The sequence below is a fragment of the Salmo trutta genome, chromosome 12 (genome assembly GCF_901001165.1).
Source record: "Salmo trutta chromosome 12, fSalTru1.1, whole genome shotgun sequence".
Classification (NCBI taxonomy): Eukaryota; Metazoa; Chordata; class Actinopteri; order Salmoniformes; family Salmonidae; genus Salmo; species Salmo trutta.
The window spans coordinates 79,167,123-79,186,549 of record NC_042968.1 but is presented as its reverse complement, the minus strand read 5'-3'; the positions used below and the strand labels follow the sequence as shown (position 1 = coordinate 79,186,549).

The 19,427-nt window shown below is 41.5% G+C and overlaps 2 protein-coding genes across 2 annotated transcripts; both read right to left on the bottom strand.

Moving 5' to 3' along the window:
* Positions 1-85: 85 nt before the first annotated feature.
* Positions 86-8,859, bottom strand: LOC115204311 (histone acetyltransferase KAT5). The gene is made up of 15 exons (XM_029769775.1): positions 8,778-8,859; positions 8,604-8,670; positions 8,108-8,176; positions 7,676-7,938; positions 6,913-6,981; positions 5,323-5,505; positions 5,132-5,212; positions 3,525-3,590; positions 3,018-3,266; positions 2,192-2,281; positions 1,949-2,089; positions 1,710-1,803; positions 1,397-1,556; positions 1,223-1,304; positions 86-1,108 (listed from the first exon to the last, which is right to left on the bottom strand). Exons 1-15 carry the CDS (start codon positions 8,799-8,801, stop codon positions 974-976), a joined length of 1,773 nt encoding a protein of 590 aa, XP_029625635.1. The 5' UTR covers positions 8,802-8,859; the 3' UTR covers positions 86-973.
* Positions 8,860-12,729: 3,870 nt separating this feature from the next.
* LOC115204309 (fermitin family homolog 3) lies at positions 12,730-19,133 on the bottom strand. Its single transcript, XM_029769766.1, has 15 exons — positions 18,573-19,133; positions 17,748-17,872; positions 16,936-17,169; positions 16,704-16,823; positions 16,402-16,570; positions 16,194-16,296; positions 15,968-16,075; positions 15,711-15,845; positions 15,133-15,182; positions 14,671-14,795; positions 14,280-14,386; positions 13,873-14,088; positions 13,631-13,755; positions 13,374-13,515; positions 12,730-13,212 (listed from the first exon to the last, which is right to left on the bottom strand). Exons 2-15 carry the CDS (start codon positions 17,869-17,871, stop codon positions 13,033-13,035), a joined length of 1,938 nt encoding a protein of 645 aa, XP_029625626.1. The 5' UTR covers position 17,872; positions 18,573-19,133; the 3' UTR covers positions 12,730-13,032.
* Positions 19,134-19,427: the final 294 nt, after the last annotated feature.

Sequence of the window (19,427 nt, the reverse complement as noted above, 5' to 3'; positions counted from 1 at the left end):
GTCCTAGTTTATTACATATGTGTAAATCCAGCTCTTTAGGCTTTTTTATATAAAGCTCATGTTTGTTAGATTTATAGCCTTTCAGTGTTGCCAAAAATGTGAACTTTTTCTTTTAATCACCCATTCCCCCACTCACAAACCCATACACTGTTCAGATAATACAAAATAGAAACCAAATCAGTGTTGAATTTGCACTTAAATATAAAGGGAAATAACTAAATATTAGCAACAACACAAAAACAAAGTATGAATCACTTGTTCCAAATACACAAATGTACAGTAAATAGTAATTAAATTAAATGACACACACAGTGCCAAACATGTTAATTTACATTCAAGTTAAAAAAAAAAGGACAGAACTGTACATGTATCCACATTTACATTCTTGTAACAGTTCGACATGGCTTATTTTCTGTACTGAGCATCCCCGCACATTACATTTGACATACAGAAATGCTTCACCACTTTAAAAATCATTTATAAAACAGGATAGTGTATATACAATTACAAGCACAGTTAGATCTGTAGTTCTCATTGTGTGTTGGATCAATGAAACTGGACGTGTAGTCAAAATCCAGGATTACATCCAAAACAATAACGGAATGATTTTCACTAACATGAGCACATATTCTGACATATTCATATTCTAGTCCAAGAGTGCCTTCAAAAGAGTGCGCCAGGAAGGTGAAGAAACCGAGGGTAGGAGCCCTCAATCTGAAATTATGACCATTCCTACTATGAGACTAAGAAAATGTATCTACTTGTGTCAAAGACAGAACAGTGAGATGAAACATGGGTAATAAACAGTTCTTGTTCAATCTTCAACAAAAAAGGGTCCGATGACGATTAGGGGCAAGAAAATATAAATCTATTGAAGCTCCCTCTGAGGAGACCTGTGGTGCTCTCCATCCTGATTGCTTCAGGAAAGTCTGTGGTAAGAGGGAGAGTGTGGCCAGGAGAACCAGACAGGGTTCTACCACTTGCCCCTCTTGCTCCAGTCCTTGGGGGTGAAGTGAAGGCATTTGGGGTCGATGGGCAGATGACGCTTCTGCATTGCTCTCTCATGCCCCTCCACTATGTCCTCTGAAAGAGTCAGAATATACTGGCCCTGAGAAACCATAGGGAGAGAAGAGGTTCAAATATGCTGATCAAGATTGTTCCCTTATTAACAGCTAAAAGTACAGTGCTGAAGTGCTGTCCCCTGCACTCTAGTATCGCTCACCTTATAGTAGTTTATTAGGTTTAGGTACTGAAGTGTAGATATGACATCCTCTTTCTTCACACTGGTGATCTCGCTGATCTCACTGGAAATATACAAGACAATGTGATATTAGGTTACAGAAGCAACTTGAGCTATAAAAGAAAACAATCAGAGAATAACAGGACAGAGTCATACTTGATTGTGATCTGAGGCCTCTCCCCATTGTCAGGCTTGAGGTCCATGAGGATCTCCAGGATGGTCTGGGACCAGTAGGAGCGGTAGGAGAGCAGCCCCAGGTCAGACAGAGGCTTCTCTGGTGTGCCCGTCTTCCCCTCTACCTTAGACAGCTCATAACCTGAAGACCAACAGAAACAAGACCCTTAGTTACGGCATACCGAATGGCCACATTTCAACACTCCCACAGATCATTTTGACACAGAGGTAGAAGTACAATGGTTGTACACATTTACACCGAGATCCAATATTTAAAGTCAGTTATGTCACTTACTGAACTCAATGAGCAATTTGCCGTAGCCTCTCCTCTGGTAGGGAGGTAAGGTGAGGATACAAGCCACGTTGTAATCTTCCGTCGACTCTTTCTCCTGCGCACAGAAAGCAAGGATAAGTCAGCTGCAAAAAGCTTATGTATTTTCAACATGTCTAAGGAATTATTTCATAGGATTATTGCTGATGTGAGCAGCGGATGTTTACCTGCTAATACCAGGATATAAGGGGAGTTCAGTGTACCTTGGAGAAGTAGCCCACTATGTGGAAGCCCTTGGAGTCGTACTCTGTCATGACGTAGAAGAGGAAGGGGTCTGTGTCATAGTACAGCGTCTTGTGGTCCAGGAAACACTTGGCCAGTAAACACAGGTTCTGAGAGTATGTCTGGCAAACATGGGAGAAATGAGTTGTGAAGCGAGAATCTCAATGAAACTCAGAATAATGAGGGGTGACCATGCAGCTGGGAGGATCATGGACTTTACTCACTTTGTTTTTTCTGCCATCTATTTCAAAAAAGGAGATGGTGCCCTTGCGGTAGATCTCATTGCCAGGGGGATGCCGAAGATTACACTTGGTCTAGATGAGAGAGCAGGCGAATAATATGGGATCACATGCATAAACATGGTGGATCTGTATCCAATCCCCTAGTGGACATATACACAGAGTATACCAAACATTAGGAACACGTTTCTAATGTTGAGTTGTGCCCCCCTTTGCCCTCAGAAGAGCCTCAATTTGTCAGGGGATGGACTCTACAAGGTGCCAAGTGGATGCTGGCCCATGTTGACGCCAATGCTTTCCACAGTTGTGCCAAGTTGGCTGGAGGACCATTCTTGATACACACAGGAAACTGTTGAGCGTGAAAACCCCACCAGCGTTGCAGTTCTTGACGCAAACCGGTGCGCCTGGGGCCTACTACCATACATCGTTCAAAGGCACTTAAATTTTTTTGTCTTGCCCATTCACCCACTGAATGGCACACATACACAATCCATGTCTTAATAGTGTCAATGCTTAAAAATCCATCTTTAACCTGTCTCCTTCCCTTCATCTGCACTGATTGAAGTAGATTTAACAAGTGACATCAATAAGGGATCATACCTTTCACCTGGATTCACTTGATCAGTCTATATCATGGAAAGAACATTCATGTTTTGTATACTCAGTGTAGCTATATCCCTTAGCTCAGCCTAGCTGGTTGGTTGACCCCTGGTCTTCTGTAGCTCAAACAATACCATGACTGCACAGCAACCCTGTCTCTTGTGATGGTATTACACACATTACAGTGAGATATTCTTATGTAGCATCTCACCAGATGCCTCTGCAGACACTTAAGGCTCTTGAGGTACTTGAGGCAGAACTCGCAGAGGTAGAGAATAGGCAATGTGGTCAGTTCCTGTGGATAGGGAGAGAAGTACCAGGGCTTCAGCCTGTGGCGGCCCAGTTCAATGCAGTCAATGTTCTTCATACGCGTGACAATGTCGTCATGGCTACGGTCCGACACCAGACTGCCGGTCATGCGAGGGGCAGAGGGGATGCCATCGGAGCTGTCCTGCGAGTCCTGACACAAAATAGTAGGAAAGGGAAGAGAACAATAGTATTCCATATCTGATGCATTGTATTAGAACCTTGTCCAAACAAAAGCCAATAAATTCAAATGAAATAACTGAAAAAAAATAGGCAGTTTTTACAGCTAAACAAAGCCAGAAACTGAGAAATAGCTCTCATATGAAATAAAGATCTGATCGAAGGCCATAAACTTTAAAATAATTCCAGAAACAAAAAGACACACAGGCAATGAGAAGGAAATGAGACGGACCTCTCCTGGCGGCAGATAGACGTTGGCACATCGAGGGCTGTTGTTATACTGGAAAACCTTAATTATCTAGCAGAAAAACAAGCAGATTAGAGGGCTTTTGGACACGGATTTAAGAGGGACGGAAAATAATTCACGTTTATACTAATTATACCAATTCAGGACAACTCAATGGTTAAAGGTGAACAGGGAGATTTCTTCATATATTATATTGACCTGTTCTTTCATTCCTTGTTAATTTGGGGAGGGATATCTTAACATTAAACAGAAAGGGGAAGGCAATAAATCACAATAATTGTTCACACAGATAATTATGTAAAACCCAATTTTGCTTCCTCACACGATCACTACAATGCTGCAAGTAAAATTGTTGAAAATGTGCTTGTCCTGATGCCAAACAACAGCTTCTGAAACAGATGACTGTCTAACTGAAACCATATAACCATGAAAGATAGACATATAGGTCAAGAACAGTAAGAGTCAACACTAGTCCAGTATCCCGGCTCAGACTTGTCAACGTAGTAAGGGCCCTAGCCCTACCTGGATATCTTCTTAGGGATCAAATCCCTTTAGCGGGATCGATTTGACAACATCCGGTGAAATTGCAGAGCGCCCAATTCAAATTAAATTACTATAAATATTTTACTTTCATGAAATCACAAGTGTAATACATCAAAATAAAGCTTAACTTGTTGTTAATCCAGCCGCCATGTCAGATTTCAAAAAGGCTTTACGGCGAAAGCAAACCATGCGATTATCTGAGGACAGCGCCCCGCATACAAATGCAAAACAAATCATTTTCAACCAGGGAGTTGCGACACAAAAGTCAGAAATAGCGATATAATATATGCCTTACCTTTGAAGATCTTCTGTTGGCACTCCAAAAGGTCCCAGTTACATTACAAACGGTCCTTTTGTTCGATAAAGTCCTTCTTTATATCCATAAAAACTCAGTTTAGCTGGCGCGCTTCAGTCAATAATCCACTTGGTTTCCCTCCTTCAAAATGCATACAAAATGAATCCCAAACGTTACCAATAAACTTATCCAAACAAGTCAATCAACGTTTATAATCAAACCTTAGGTACCCTAATACGCAAATAAAGACAGAATCGTTATTGTCTTTACCGGAGATAAATAACAAAGAACGCGCTTCTCTCCACAGGCATTGGAAACACTACAGCCAAAATGGGAGCCAAAAACTACAACTTCTCCCTCATTTTCCAAAAAAACTACCTGAAACTCTTTCTAAAGACTGTTGACATCTAGTGGAAGCCCTAGGAACTGCAATCGGGGAGGTTTGCGCCTTATTATAAATAGTGCCAGCCATTGAAATCAGTGGTAGGATGAATTTTTTTGTGTGTGTGTGTGTGTGTGTGTGTGGGGGGGGGGGGTTGTACTCGGGATTTTGCCTGCCATTTCAGTTCTGTTATACTCACAGACATTATTTGAACAGTTTTTAGAAACTTTGGAGTGTTTTCTATCCAAATCTACTAATTATATGCATATCCTAGCTTCTGGGCCTGAGTAGCAGGCAGTTTACTTTGGGCACCCTTTTCATCCGGACATCAAAATACCTCCCCCCAGCCCAAAGAGGATATGTGTTCCATACCTCATCGGTTCCCCCACAGTTGGGGGGCTGCTTCCTCTTCCTACCTGGTTGATTGGGCATGGGGCGACGGGCAGTACCATTCTGGGAAGATTTGAAAAGAGGGGATAAGAAACCAAAACAGACACACAGTAATAGTGGGAGGCTAGAGATTGATCATTACAGAAGGGCAAAGTTATAAAATGTTGGTGTACCGTGGTGAGTGAGGTAAGCTGCTCGTGATCATCGTGGGCGTTGGATTTGAGGTTGAAAGTGTTGGTGTCCCTCACAGCAGGGTAAACTGACACCTGGGAGGCTTCAGCCAAACCTGGCAAGGATGGCACGGGGGTTGCCGGGGACACTTGTGTTGCCAGGGACACAGACTCTGCTTTCCTCTTCTGTATGAGGCGAAACATGGGCAGACATGAAGAAGAAAAAAAAGAATTCAGAGACATTGAATTAATCTCTTAAGATTATGTTGATGGAATTTCAAATGCCAACCACACCACAGGCATAACCAAGGTGTTATAGCCATGACATTACCAGTCATATTCTAGGGCCGGGGGAAAAAAATCCAGTCAACGATATCATTTATCATATACTCCAGAGGTGACAAACCTTTGAGTCAAAATGCAAGCCGAGATCACCACTCAGATTTTTTTTAAAGCCTATGCAACATGAACCAATTAAAAACAGTATAGGCCCAATTCCTTTCCCACTGCATATTGGCTATGCTTCATTTGCCCAACCAATGTTCTTCCCAGACCATTTTGAAATTAAAATTTAAACACTGGTAATAAATAGCTTAGTCTCACAAGTAACACAAGTTGAGTGAGCATAATAATTAGCTTTTTTTTTTTACTGGACTAATGGCCTGCATCTGATGTTCAGTCTGATGGGAGGGAGGGAGCAGCGGTGAGGTTGCCTTACCTGACTCACCTTCCCTCCTCTCTCCCTCCCTCCGCTGAGAAAAGGGACATGGTCTTCCAGCTGATGGCGATACTCAAGTCACACTGCATTATTTCTGCCTCATGCACCAATTAATGTTGTTACTCCTATGACCAGAGAAAGTGAAATATTCCACAATTTAAAAAAAAGACAAGCCGCTAATAATAACGCAAGCTTATCTGAACACTTTACTATACTTATTCATTGCAGCTGCAGTGCTGGTTGTAGCATGAGTGGAAGTAGGGAGAACATGCATTATGCCTTATAAAAGTATCGACAGTGCTAAACAAGAACTTAATCAAAAACAGCAGCTCTTTGCTGTATTGGTCTCTCTCTTGTCAAGGTTTTAAAAGTTTTGAAATCTCACACTATCAACTTTGCTGTGCGTTCGAGGCTTCTTTTTAGACTATGGCTCGAGGAAACTGTGCAGACATGATCTGAGTTATCTGTTTGGCCAGCGGTAGGCCTATAGGTACACTTGATTTTCTCTCTGAACCTACCCGGTAGATGGAGTTCTACCTTCGCTAGGGCTGCTGAATCAAGTGTACCTAATGCAATCAGTGCGAAACACATTTTTAAAAATAGGAACACAAGGCTTGATCGTTGTTTTTTTTTACAGAAATGTTTGGTGATCGACTAGGAATGCATTGGAGATCAACCAGTCTGAGCACTGATCTACTCGCAAGATGTTTTTCCTTGATTTTAGATGTATAGATCTGCAAGTTCAAAAATAGCTGGAGTGAGTCTAAATTTGGTTGTTGTTGCTATTCAAATTTAGCTATGAACCCATTCTGACTTTGTGGACAAAACAGTAGATAATCATGGATCTGTGTAGAATGGGTAAGTTGAAGCTGTACCGGTGTGGGCAGGGTTTTGCCTCTGGAAGGAGCTGTGGCAGTCTGAAGGTTGAGATCAAGACTCTTCCTCTGAATTTGAACAGAAAAGAAGAGAGGAAGGGGATTAACTGACAGTCACACACAACTCCACAAGCATTGAATTGCGTTTTTCACCTGAACTAATCATGTTATCCATTAAATATTGTAATAGAAGCATAGAAAGCATATATTGGAGCAGTTTAAAATAAACATGTGGTTTGCACATGCCTGAGAATTACTTTATAAGCCAGTGTATTAAAAAAATTAACATAAAGGTCAACACAACCATTATCGGAGTACAAATACGTAGTTTTTAAAAAACAAATTTAGGCTAAAACATTTGTAAATGCATGTATATATCATAAAACAGAAGAAATACATCCCCTGGTGCTTTATTTTTCCCCTTCTGTCTCCTCACAGAGCCAAGACCAGAAATCTTGAATGAAGCCACTTGACGTTTCATTTTATAAGATATTTGAAATAATTTATGAGGCACCAATTGTGCCATTTTCATTTAACAAAGCTCTATAAATAATTTCAACCTGTCTAATTTCAATAAATGATCATAGCTTCAAAAGACTATATACCAAATTATGGTATTCACAAAATAGGTTGTACTTTAGTGGACAGGTTTAAACAAGATAGCTGTCCAAAATGTCAGTATTAAGCACAACTGCAAAAAAACAACAAAAAAAACATCTAGGTTACAATTCCCAGGACTGGGCTTAAGACACTACTGCCAAACCTGAACTTGTTGCTGCAGCACTTGAAAGTCGGGTATAGAAGTCTTGGTTGGTAGAGACTTCTGCTGGGCTTGCGGCTGGGGGGGCCGGCTGGGGGGATGTTGGGCACCAGTTCCGGCCGCTCTTACCACCTCTCTCTCTGGGGAGCTGGGCCGTGAACCCGGAAGCCCGTTCTTAGTAGGCGTTTTAGCCTCCTTCTTAGGGAACTGGAGCTTCTTCATGTCAAGCCTTTCCGGAGTAACCCACTCATCCAGACGCTTGTTGACTTTAAAACACAAGCAGAGACACAAACACATATACATCTAGTCAAATGTTTTCCAAATTGACATTTAGACATACTGGTACATGTGCTTCTACTGTTAAGATCACTGATGGCAATGTCAGAACATTACAATCACATTCACTCTGAATTACATGAAGCATAGGCTACTCACAGTCAATATAGTGGACATAGTAGAGTTTTCTCCCAGGGATCTCTTTCACACTGAGAATTTCAGCCAGGGCTGCAAATAAAAACATCACACGACATGACATATATCGATACCTATCCAAGCAATGAGCATCTTCGCGGTCCCAATTTATACATTCGGTAGGAAACTAGCTAGATAGCCCAGTACTCCATCTAGCTAACGTTGGTAACGTTATATTCTAAATACGAACAGCGCACACAACATGTGAATATAACGTTAGCTAGCTAACTAACTTCAGCATTCACACGCTATCAAAATACGTAGTTAGCGAACTAGCTAGCGTTCACACACAGGTAGAAAGCATTTTTAAATCCCCGTAAAACACAACCAGCGCATTTGTTTTAAATCTGCCGTAGCTAGTCGCTTGTGTTTTCAAACATTCAGCCATGACAGTTGTTTTATTATACAGCTAGCGTAGCGCTAGCTACCCTACTAGCGGTAGCCAAGAGACAACACTCACGCCACTCGTCTTCGTTTTCCTGATTTTTTCGGAGAACAGGGAGCCGACAACCCTCGATAACATCGACCTGTCGAAAGAAAATATATTGAAAATGTATATTAATGAAAGTCGAGGGCACACATCTACATATAAACGTTGTAATTGTATAACAATTTTGGATTATCGAGTACCCACCGACGAATCCGCCATTTTGGTCATCTGTGAACATAGAAGCGCGCAAGGAGTTATGGGGGAATGGACATAGATAGAGGACTCATCTTTGTATCTGTGCAGTTATAGAGATATATATTAATGGCGTCTTTTGGTAGGCTCTAACTTAGTCATGGTTCGTTAGACAAAACCTGTGTAGAAATTAATGGCGTTTTTGTAGTTTTATTTTACAAATGACGGAAATAAGGTCTGTGTTAAACACAGGCGTAGGAGACGTTTTGTTCTATGAGATAATCTTAATCAACTAACATCACTTTTTTAGATTTTTAAACAGTATGTAATAAAACAAACACATGAACTACATACATCCATCATAATTCATAAAGGTCATGTTAACCTTTTATTTATATGTTATTTATTTAACTTTTATTTAACTAGACAAGTCAGTTAAGAAAAAAATCTTATTTTACAATGAAGGCCTACCAAAAGGCCTCCTGCGGGGACAGGGGCTGGGATTAAAAATTAAAAATAAATGTAAATATAGGACAAAACGCACATCATGGCAAGAGAGACAACACAACACTACATAAAGAGAGACCAAAGACAACAACGCAGCATGGTAGCGACACAACTTACAACAACATGGTAGCAACACAACATGGTAGCAATACAAAACATGGTACTAACATTACTGGGCACAGACAACAGCACAAAGGGCAAGAAGGTAGAGACAACAATACATCACGCAAAGCAGCCACAACTGTCAGTAAGAGTGTCCATGATTGAGTCTTTGAATGAAGAGATTGAGATAAAACTGTCCAGTTTCAGTGTTTGTTGCAGCTTGTTCCAGTTGCTAGCTGCAGCGACCTGAAAAGAGGAGGGACCCAGGGATGTGTGTGCTTTGGGGACTTTTAACAGAATGTGACTGGCAGAGCAGGTGTTGTATGTGGAGGATGAGGGCTGCAGTAGATATCTCAGATAAGGGGGAGTGAGGCCTAAGAGGGTTTTATAAATAAGCATCAACCAGTGGGTCTTGCGACAGGTTTACAGAGATGACCAGTTTACAGAGGAGTACAGAGTGCAGTGATATGTCCTATAAGGAGCATTGGTGGCAAATCTGATGGCCGAATGGTAAAGAACATTTAGCCGTTCGAGAGAACCCTTACCTGCCCTTTCCTTACCTCTACAAATTATGTCTCTGTAATCTAGCATGGGTAGGATGGTAATCTGAATCGGGGTTAGTTTGGCAGCTGGGCTGAAAGAGAAGTGATTACAATAGAGGAAATCAAGTCTAGATATGTGCTGAGAGAAGGACAGTGTACCGTCTAGCCATACTCCCAAGTACTTGACTTTATACACTGCACTCTTTGAGAGAGGTAGTTAGCAAACCAGGCCAAAGACCACTCAGAGACACCAATACTCCTTAGCCGGCCCACAAGAATGGAATGGTCTACCATATCAAAAGATTTGGCCAAGTCAATCAAAATAGCAGCACAATATTGATTAGAATCAAGGGCAATGATGACATCATTGAGGACCTTTCAGGTTGCAATGACACATCCATAACCTGAGCGGAAACCAGATTGCATACCAGAGAGAATACTATGGACATCAAGCAAGCCAGTCAGTTGATTATTGACAAGTTTTTCCAACACTTTTGATAAACAGGGCAAAATAGAAATAGGATCAGCTTGGTCTCCCCCTTTAAATAAGGTACGAACCGTGGCTGCCTTCCAAGCAATGGGAACCTCCCCAGAAAGGATAGACAGGTTAAAAATGTCAGAGATAGGCTTGGTGATGATAGGGGCAGCAATCTTTTAAAGAAGAAAGGGTCTAAACCATCTGACCCAGATGTTTTTTTAGGGTCAAGTTTAAGGAGCTCCTTTAGCACCTCGGACTCAGTGACTGCCTGCAGGGAGAAACTTTGTTATGGGGCAGGGGAAAAAAGAGGGCGGAGCAGTGGGGATAGGCGCATTAGAAGGGGTGGGAGATGAGGAAATGTTGGATGTGCAGGGAGGCATGGCTGTGTCAAATAGGAAACCTGACTTAATGAAGTGGTGATTAAAGAGCTCAGCCATGTGCTTCATGTCAGTAATAACAACATCATTAACATTAAGGGACATGGGCAGCTGTGAGGAGGAGGGTGTATTCTCCAGGTCTTTAACTGTTCTTCAGAAGTTCTTGGGGTTAGACCCACAGAGAGAACTGCTCCTTAAAGTAACTAACTTTGGCCTTCCAGATAGCCTGAGTGCACTTATTTCTTATTTGCCTGAACAAGAGCCAGTCAACCTAAGTATGTGTGTGCCAATCCTTTCGCCAAATGCAATTCTTGAGGTGGAGTAACTCTGCAAGATCACGGTCGAACCAGGGGCTGAACCTATTTTTAATCTTAATTTTCTTTATGGGGGCATGTTTGTTAACAATACCACTGAAATATAAAAAAGAGGGGATCGAGCTGATTCTATACCTTTTTACAGAGGCCAGTTCATGAAGGAAGGCTTGCTCATTAAAGTTTTTTAGCAAGCGTCTATGACAACTGACGGATATTATCACAACTGAGCAAGAGGACAAGTACATTAGAGTGTCTAGTTTGAGAAACAGACGCCTCACAAGTCCTCAACTGGCAGCTTCATTAAATAGTATCCGCAAAACACCAGTTTCAACGTCAACAGAGAAGAGGCGACTCCGGGATGCTGGCCTTCTAGGCAGAGTTCCTCTGTCCAGTGTCTGTGTTCTTTTGCCCATCTTAATCTTTTCTTTTTATTGGCCAGTCTGAGATATGGCTCTGCCTAGAAGGCCAGCCAGTTCTACATTAATGTGGATGCTACCATTATTAGGAATAATCCTGAATTAATCGTGAATAATGATGAGTGAAAAAATTACAGATGCACAAATACCATACCCCTAAAAATTCTGTCATGTCTTTGGGATAGGATATTTTAACTCACTCATCATTATTCATGATTCATTCAGGATTTTTCGTTAATGTAGAAGTGTTTAGAACAATATTCTATTCTTATTTACAATAAAAGTGACTCCAAAATGGCACAATACGTTATTTACCATTCATTTCTATTGGGGACAAAATCAACTGAAACAACCAAAACAAACAGCAAATGCATCTAACAAATGTGTAGTCACAAGCTTGATGTAGTCATTGTGTGTTATGAATATGGGACCAAATACTTAACTTTTTACTACTTTAATACACATATAAATGAGAACTTGTTCTCAACTAGCCTACCTGGTTAAATAAAGGTGAAATAAATAAAAAATAAGGGAATTTGTCCCAATACTTTTAGTCCACTAAAATGGGGGGGGGCTAAGTACAAAATTTTTTAAACGGTCCACCCGATTTGGATGAACATACCCTCATTTTAAAGCTGACAGTCTGCCCTTTAACCTCAACGTCTTGTATCATTTCAAATCCAAAGTGTGGGAGTACAGAGCCAAAACAACAATAAAACATACTTTGGAGCTCAATGTACGACTAATAAAAATTGAAACTAATAAAGCTGAATTATTCAGTCCTAAACACAAATTCTGCAGCTGTTGGTCTCTTCTTCCAAAGTGTTCTTCTACTACAGTCTATATGAAATGCACTACAGAAGACTATAGCTGCCATATACTTTAGTTTCTTTTAGGTCTTTAGGCAGTATGCACTGTAGCAGGAGACCTATGTGGTTTCCTGTCAGATAAGCCTAAAACAGCCTTTGTGACTGACTGTGAATGTAGGCCTGCCTCATAGCCATAGGAAGTAGGGGTGCTGAGGGTGCTGCAGCAACCCCTTGAAAAATCGGAATAATAACAACAACAAAACCGATATAGCCATCTGCAGTTTGGCAAAAAGTTTCCCTCGTCGGCCACAAAAATCTGCCTCCATCCTTCCATCAGGCTTTATGCCTTGGTGATAAATCTATACCTTTTACATCTTATTATTTTTAACAACCACAACAACAGAGCAAATAATAAGCCATTTTTTTGCTTGCCATTCATTTAATATTATCGATGTAGCCTATTGAATACATTTCAATACAAGAATACACAAACATTTAAAAACGAAATTGACTTTTATAACGTCAGAAAAACATATTGTATGGTCGAGTAATAACAATACAATTCTGAGTTGTGGAAATGGTAGCCTATGCAGAACATGTTCAAACTGACCACTTTCCCATTGAAAGTCTTGGTCACTCTGACAACCTGTTCTAATACTGCATGTCCATGTACCGTAAAACCACGAAGAGGTGCATTCTGAGATACAGATATTCATGGATGTTTAGATGGCTTCATGACCACCAGTCAGCTTGAAGAAGAGCTCCTGGTTCAACACCTCGGCCTGCTCTTTGGTGCGTGTGGCCATGAAGATGTAGCCCCCAATGTACTCGTGCACAATCTTGCAGGTTGCAGTCACACAGCTGAAGGCAATGTTCACATTGCCATTGAACTCAATGGCCATCTGGAATAAAGAAAAGAGTTTTAACAATCGATTCCATTTATAGGTCTTCTTCAGATGAACATTTAAGTCATAATTAGATGGTACATATTTGATACAATACAGTAGACAGACCTAGTAAGATACAGATGAAGACACATTAGGCAGACAGTGAGATGTCTTACCTGTTGAATATCCCAGTTGACATTCCACTGCCTCATGGTGTTGTATCTCCATGTCTTCACCACATCTCCTATGCTGAGGTCAATGCGGATGAGACGGTTGTTGGTGACCCCAAGGACTTCATCTTTACGGCATCCCTTAAACCTGTGATTATACAGGAAATGTGTAGAACTTGGGTCATTTCAAGTGAGAAAATATTTAGTGCTATGCTGACAAGGCGGATAGATGGGAAATATTTGACAAAAGGACAAGTACTCACCTCACCACAAAATAAGACACCCCAAAGTCAGGTAGACCCTGCCAGATTTGAAGAAACCTGAGGAGGGCATCTGTTAGAGGGAGCTGGGCCACATTCTGATAGGCTTCCAGGATGCGCGGAGTTAGCTGACAGAAGAGGAATGGTTAGAATCACTGGAGTCAAGTTTGAACGTTATGGTTGCTTCTATTATCATACATTCTGTAATATTACGCGAGTTTCCACCAGATCGCCATGACTCTTACCTGTTTGGCTTTGTACTTTTTGTGGTAGCGTGGGGATACAAGGCTGTATGTGTTGATGCTGTCATCAGTCTGAGCAGTATTGGCCCCAGGGTTGGTTCGCTGCATGGCCAGGAAGGACTGGATATTCTGCACCTCACTAGAGAAAGAGCTGTCTGCTAGTGTCTTCCCTTTGGAGGCTAAACGGCAAGCTGCCATCCACCTGCTATACTGCAGCTCCTAGTGACAGGAGATTAATGGACATAAGATGGAAATATACCATAGCCGAGCATGACATAGCAGGACTTAATACATTGATATGTAGCAGTTGAGTCTATTCCTTGGAAAAGGTTACATAGGATGATACGAACAGCTTCTCATTCATGGGAAGAATTCTCTGAACAGAGTGAGCTGAGAGTTGAGTTCCTTACATTCTCACAGCGTAGGTAGACTTCATTCATGCCCTCAGCCCCAGGGATCAGCAGTCTGATGCAGAACTTCTGACCAGCCACACTAACGTCTGGGGCCACCTCACAGCCTGGGGAGCACAGCAGTGTCTTAAGTGGCCAGGTTAGACTCACTTGGCTTATTGAAGTCATCACCGATTCATTATATCTAGAATAATATTGATTGACCCAGAAGTGAAATCTTGTGTCGAATGTCATTTCTGAAGCTCTATGTACTAGAATGGATGCTGTATGTACACATCTTTGCAGTGGTATCAGCTTGTGTGGTTGTGGTCGTATGTGAAAATGTGGGCTGAGTGTATGTGCATGTAGCTAGGTGTGCAGTTTCCCAACAGCATATGTCAGTGCATTTTACCTTTGAGGTTCATCTGCTGAATGGGTTCCTTGAGGCTCTCCTCTTTACTCTTGTAGTAGGAGATGGACGTGTTGTTGAATGCGAACCAGAACTGTTTATAGCCCTTTAGTGTCAGTCTTTTTGGTCTAGGTCGGAGAAAGGGAGATAAAACAAAGTACTACTAAAATGGTAACGTTTTTCTGCAACATTGGAAAGAGTATGCAGTTGAATGTCTGTGTGAGTGTGCATGTCAATATAACTGTGGCTGCATCGGAGTGTGTGTTTGCTTGGGAGTGTGTGGGTGAGTATGTGTCTGTCTCATAGAAACTCCTCAAGACTATCCGAAAGTCTCATATATCTTGCGTGATCGATATCCAATCTAAAATCCACGGCAGGAAAAGGTTGTCACCGGCAGAAAGATGGATCTGAAATCAGAGGGCATTCAGCCAGCCAGCAATGATGTACATTGTCAACCCATCTTACCTGAAGATTTTCAAGTAGTCCTGCAGCTCTGGTGCTACCGTCATTGTTTCCTGTGTAGAGATAAAATCACGTGTCTATTTTGTGTTTTCATGTGCAGTTGCAATTCAACTTCTTTCCTGCTGTCTTACAAATCAGCTATAGCCACAGCTACAGACCGTTACAGTATAGTGTTTTGCATGTCAGCAATCAAGTTTTCAAGATATATCACTTTAAAAATACTGAAATACAGCCGGTATGATGCATTTTGCATCATATGATGCAATATGATGCTAAATGCATCATACCGGCTAAATGCATCATACCGGCTAAATGCATCGTACCGCTGTATTTCTGCATTTTGAAAGTTATATATCTTGAAAACTTGATTGTTGACATGCAAAACATTTTGGGACTATATCAACAATGGACTAATGAAACAAATCCCAAAAGATACTTTTTGAGTGGAATTTTCCTTTAACCCGAACCTTAACCAAACCCTTAACCTTAACCCTAACCTAATTTTAACCAATTCTGAGACAAAAAATTGGTTTGCAGGTCAGGAGTGTCCGTATAGCCTTTTCCGACTCAGAGGAACTAACCAGCATGTCCGCAGTGATGCTCTCCTCCGCTTCCATCTTCACCTCCAAACACTGAAGGGCAGAGTCAAGATCATCCATGGCAGGACATGATGTCATCGGCTGGGGCTCTGACAGAGACACCTTACCAATGTGGTACTGAGGATAGTGTACACACACAAAGCACATACACAAACGTATAACATTGTGAAAGAGAAGGAAAGCAATATGTCACAGAGAGGGAAAAACCTTTGGTGACATTTCAATCAGTCGTTGTTTACCTGAAGGGCAGCAAAGAGCATCATCTCTTCCTCTGTGCAGTCAACATCCTCCAGCAAGATGGCCCAGCGAGCCTGCTCATACAGCTGGGTCAGACGGACCGCATCATACTGGAGACGGAGACAAGGTAGATAAAGTGACAGATTACACACAGCCAAATTCATGGCCACCATGAGGTAAACAAAGGAAATAATCGATAGCCCCTCAGAAAGCGTGGTGCAGGCCTACCTTGGGATCCAGGTCATGGAAGCAGTAGTATTTGAAGCGTAGCAGCAGCCTGTCATGCTCCTGCACTCCCTGTTGGAGCAGAGAACGAGACGAATCCAGCCATCTAAAGAAAATAAGAAAACACAGATTTAATTACACCCTCTGTCGCACAGGGTAACCTACATAAACATATCTATGTGTGCTGTGCACACATAAACAAGACACGCACCTGCTGTGAACTTGTGCCTTGTCCACAAGGCTAGTGGTACGGGGCATTTTGGTGATAGTCTCAGGAGCAGGTGCAGGTAGGCTGACAGACAACATCTTATACACAGCCTCAGTCTGCAGTGAGTCAGCAAAGTGCATAGGCATGCCATTGGACAGGGTGTGAGCTGAACCTGTCGTTATTACACATGCAGTTAGGATATGTTACACAGTATTTGGTATGTGCTGTACAGTGAAAGATACTGTACGGAATGTTACACAGCCATTTAGAAATGTAAAGTGTACCACCAATTCGACTGGACCTACCTGATGAGGTCCGAAGGCCTGTTAGATCGTATACTACTTCCTCTTCTGCCTCCTTGTCTTTTTTCTTTTTCTTCACCTCCATTGGCCGTAACAACGACAGCTCCTCTGGGTGACGCAGGTCTGAGGATGACCAGAGGGAAGCAGTGAAAGGGGATACGGATTAACATCTGCAACAATAAGAAGAATCTCTTACTTTATTTAGGTGGGAACTCTTCTTCATATATTTACTTACTCAGCAGATGACAGACCCCCATGACCGTTTGGAAGACTGGACGAGAGAAGCAGGCCTGAAGCCTCAGGGTGGTCCCGTTGGGTAGGCCCAGTCTCAGAGGCTTGTGCTGGGGGGTGAGGCTCAGGCGAGCGTCGGCATGGATCTCATACTTCTCAAGGGTCCAGGATGGTCGGAGCAGCCACTGCTGCTTCTGCTCCCACCACAGGGCATGGTCTGACCAATCCTTCTTTATCTCTGGAGTGGACAGAGAGGTGTCTGGCGATGATGTATATAAACACATCTATGGTGCCTGGTGGTGATCATATTTGACTCTCAGCCAAATACAGTACAGTCTGTTGTTTTCATTTGCATAGATATTTTGAATGTTGTTTTGTCTGACTTACAGATGTTGTGGAGTATGAATGAATAATAACTTAATACTCTACACCCCACGGTTGTATATGAAATAGATGTTCATATGCAATCTGAAATTATAAACTTTGTGGTTCGAGCCCTGAATGCTGATTGGCTGACAGCCATGGTATATCAGACCGTGTACTACGGGTATGACAAAATATTTATTTTTACTGCTCTAATTACGTTGGTAACCAGTTTATAATAGCAATAAGGCACCTCAGGGGTTTGGGATATATGGCCAATATACCACGGCTCAGCGCTGTGTCCAGGCACTTGCGTCATGCGTAACAGCCCTTAGCTGTGGTATATTGGCCATATACCACACCCCTTCAGGCCTTGTTGCTTAAATATACTATTATCTTTAATATACTACTAAGATGAATGGAAGTTGAAGTGTACATTGGTAGGGAACTCACGTGTCTTCTCCACAATTTTGAGAATGACGCCACCAATGTGCAGGTCTGAGGTCACGCTAACTTTGAGGGGTGGGGCCTCTGGGCCAAGCTCCTCCACTGTCACAGACAGATCCCAGGCAGCCATACTTACAGGGAGGGAAAATATAGCACTCATCAGCACAGTGAACAATTATCACTCAATTATCAGGTGTTGTGATAGCTGATGCTACATCATTGAACTAACGATCAACTCTCATTTTTAAGGTGCTGTATTATAGTGGTAATAAATCCATCTGCATAAACACATTTAAGATAGAAACACCCATTATTAAAATACTTTTCAGTTAAAGCAAAAATGATTGTTTTCTCATTGTTTTCTCATTGCAAGTGAAATACTGAACATTGAACATTGATAAACACTGAACATGGTTATTAGACAGACAAGAAATTGTGAAATCAGCTAATAGTGAATCAAACTACAGGAAAAATCTTGTCTGTGCTGCACGTGACCCTCTTAGCAAACCCCCACATTAAAATATATTGAAATGAAGTACTCCACCAGCATAAACCTCATTATGTTGTAATTATCAGATAGGAAACCAAAACCGTATTACTTCCTGTAAATGAATGACCCCTTTCTCAATCATCTGTTTAATAACAGCCATACTCCTATCCAATCTTTTATCTGTCCTTTCTTTACTTTTAGACTATCATAGGCATAATAAAATGTTACATCAGTAATGAACTATTCAGTCTGTTCCTCAACATCATCCTGTCTGTCTTCTTTTTCATATAGCATATGTCTACTCTCTGCCCTGACAGGACAGGACATTGTTGTTCCCTTACCTAGTTGTAGTCCCAAACTAATTTTCTTCAGAGTCAAACAACAGGTGCCCTTTGCCTCTGCCTTTCTTTGCAGCTTGTGAAATCTGCCTTTTACTTCCTCCTGTCTCTCTCACAACGTCTTAGTTACTGCGGTCTCATCCTGTGTGTGAGCAAATGTCAAGAGAGCAATAACTGTTCCGCTTTTACATGCCATTTTTCTTTAAGGGGGAGTTTATCATCAGATATTGTTTCTGAGAAACTATTGTTTTGACAAACATGGGAGACAATCGTTTTGCATAGGCTATACAAATAAAATCAACTAGTAAACACATACTGGCATTTGGATAGTTATAATAACTTGATTAGTTGCCATCTAAAATATGTTTGCTACCATTTTTTATATCACGATGAGAACTTGGCTAGTTTATGAACGGGTAGGTAGGGTGAATTTGAGACACTCCTGAGGGCTTGATGAGTAATGCCCTCTAGTGGATAATTAGAGGCAAATCATGAGACTAAGATCAAAATAGATCAAGATTCATAAAAATGGCAAGTCTTGTCATAAGGTCAAGGTTTGTTTTCAGGGCATTGGATAAATACTTCTCCTACATTCATACTGAACAAAAATATAAACATATGTAATGTTTCATGAGCTGAAATAAAAGATCCTGGACATTTTCCATATTAACTAAAATCTTATTTCTCTCAGATTTTGTGCACACATTTGTTTCAGTCCCTGTTAGTGAACCTTTCTCCTTAGCCAAGATAATACATCCACCTGACAGGTGTGGCATATGAAGAAGCTGATTAAACAGCATGATAATTACACAGGTGCCCCTTGTGCTGGGGTCAATAAAAGGCCAATCTAAAACTTGC

Excerpts from the sequence above, each read along its gene's own strand:
- LOC115204311 (XM_029769775.1), bottom strand. The coding sequence starts at position 8,801 with ATGACCAAAATGGCGGATTCGTCG. Across the intron at positions 1,557-1,709 it reads CAAATTGCTCATTGAGTTCA|GTTATGAGCTGTCTAAGGTA; the intron begins GTAAGTGACATA and ends GTTGGTCTTCAG. Across the intron at positions 1,109-1,222 it reads ACCTAATAAACTACTATAAG|GGCCAGTATATTCTGACTCT; the intron begins GTGAGCGATACT and ends ATGGTTTCTCAG.
- LOC115204309 (XM_029769766.1), bottom strand. The coding sequence starts at position 17,871 with ATGGCTGCCTGGGATCTGTCTGTGACAGTGGAGGAGCTTGGCCCAGAG. Across the intron at positions 14,387-14,670 it reads TCAGCAGATGAACCTCAAAG|GCTGTGAGGTGGCCCCAGAC; the intron begins GTAAAATGCACT and ends TGTGCTCCCCAG. Across the intron at positions 13,516-13,630 it reads GTGTCTTATTTTGTGGTGAG|GTTTAAGGGATGCCGTAAAG; the intron begins GTGAGTACTTGT and ends GTATAATCACAG.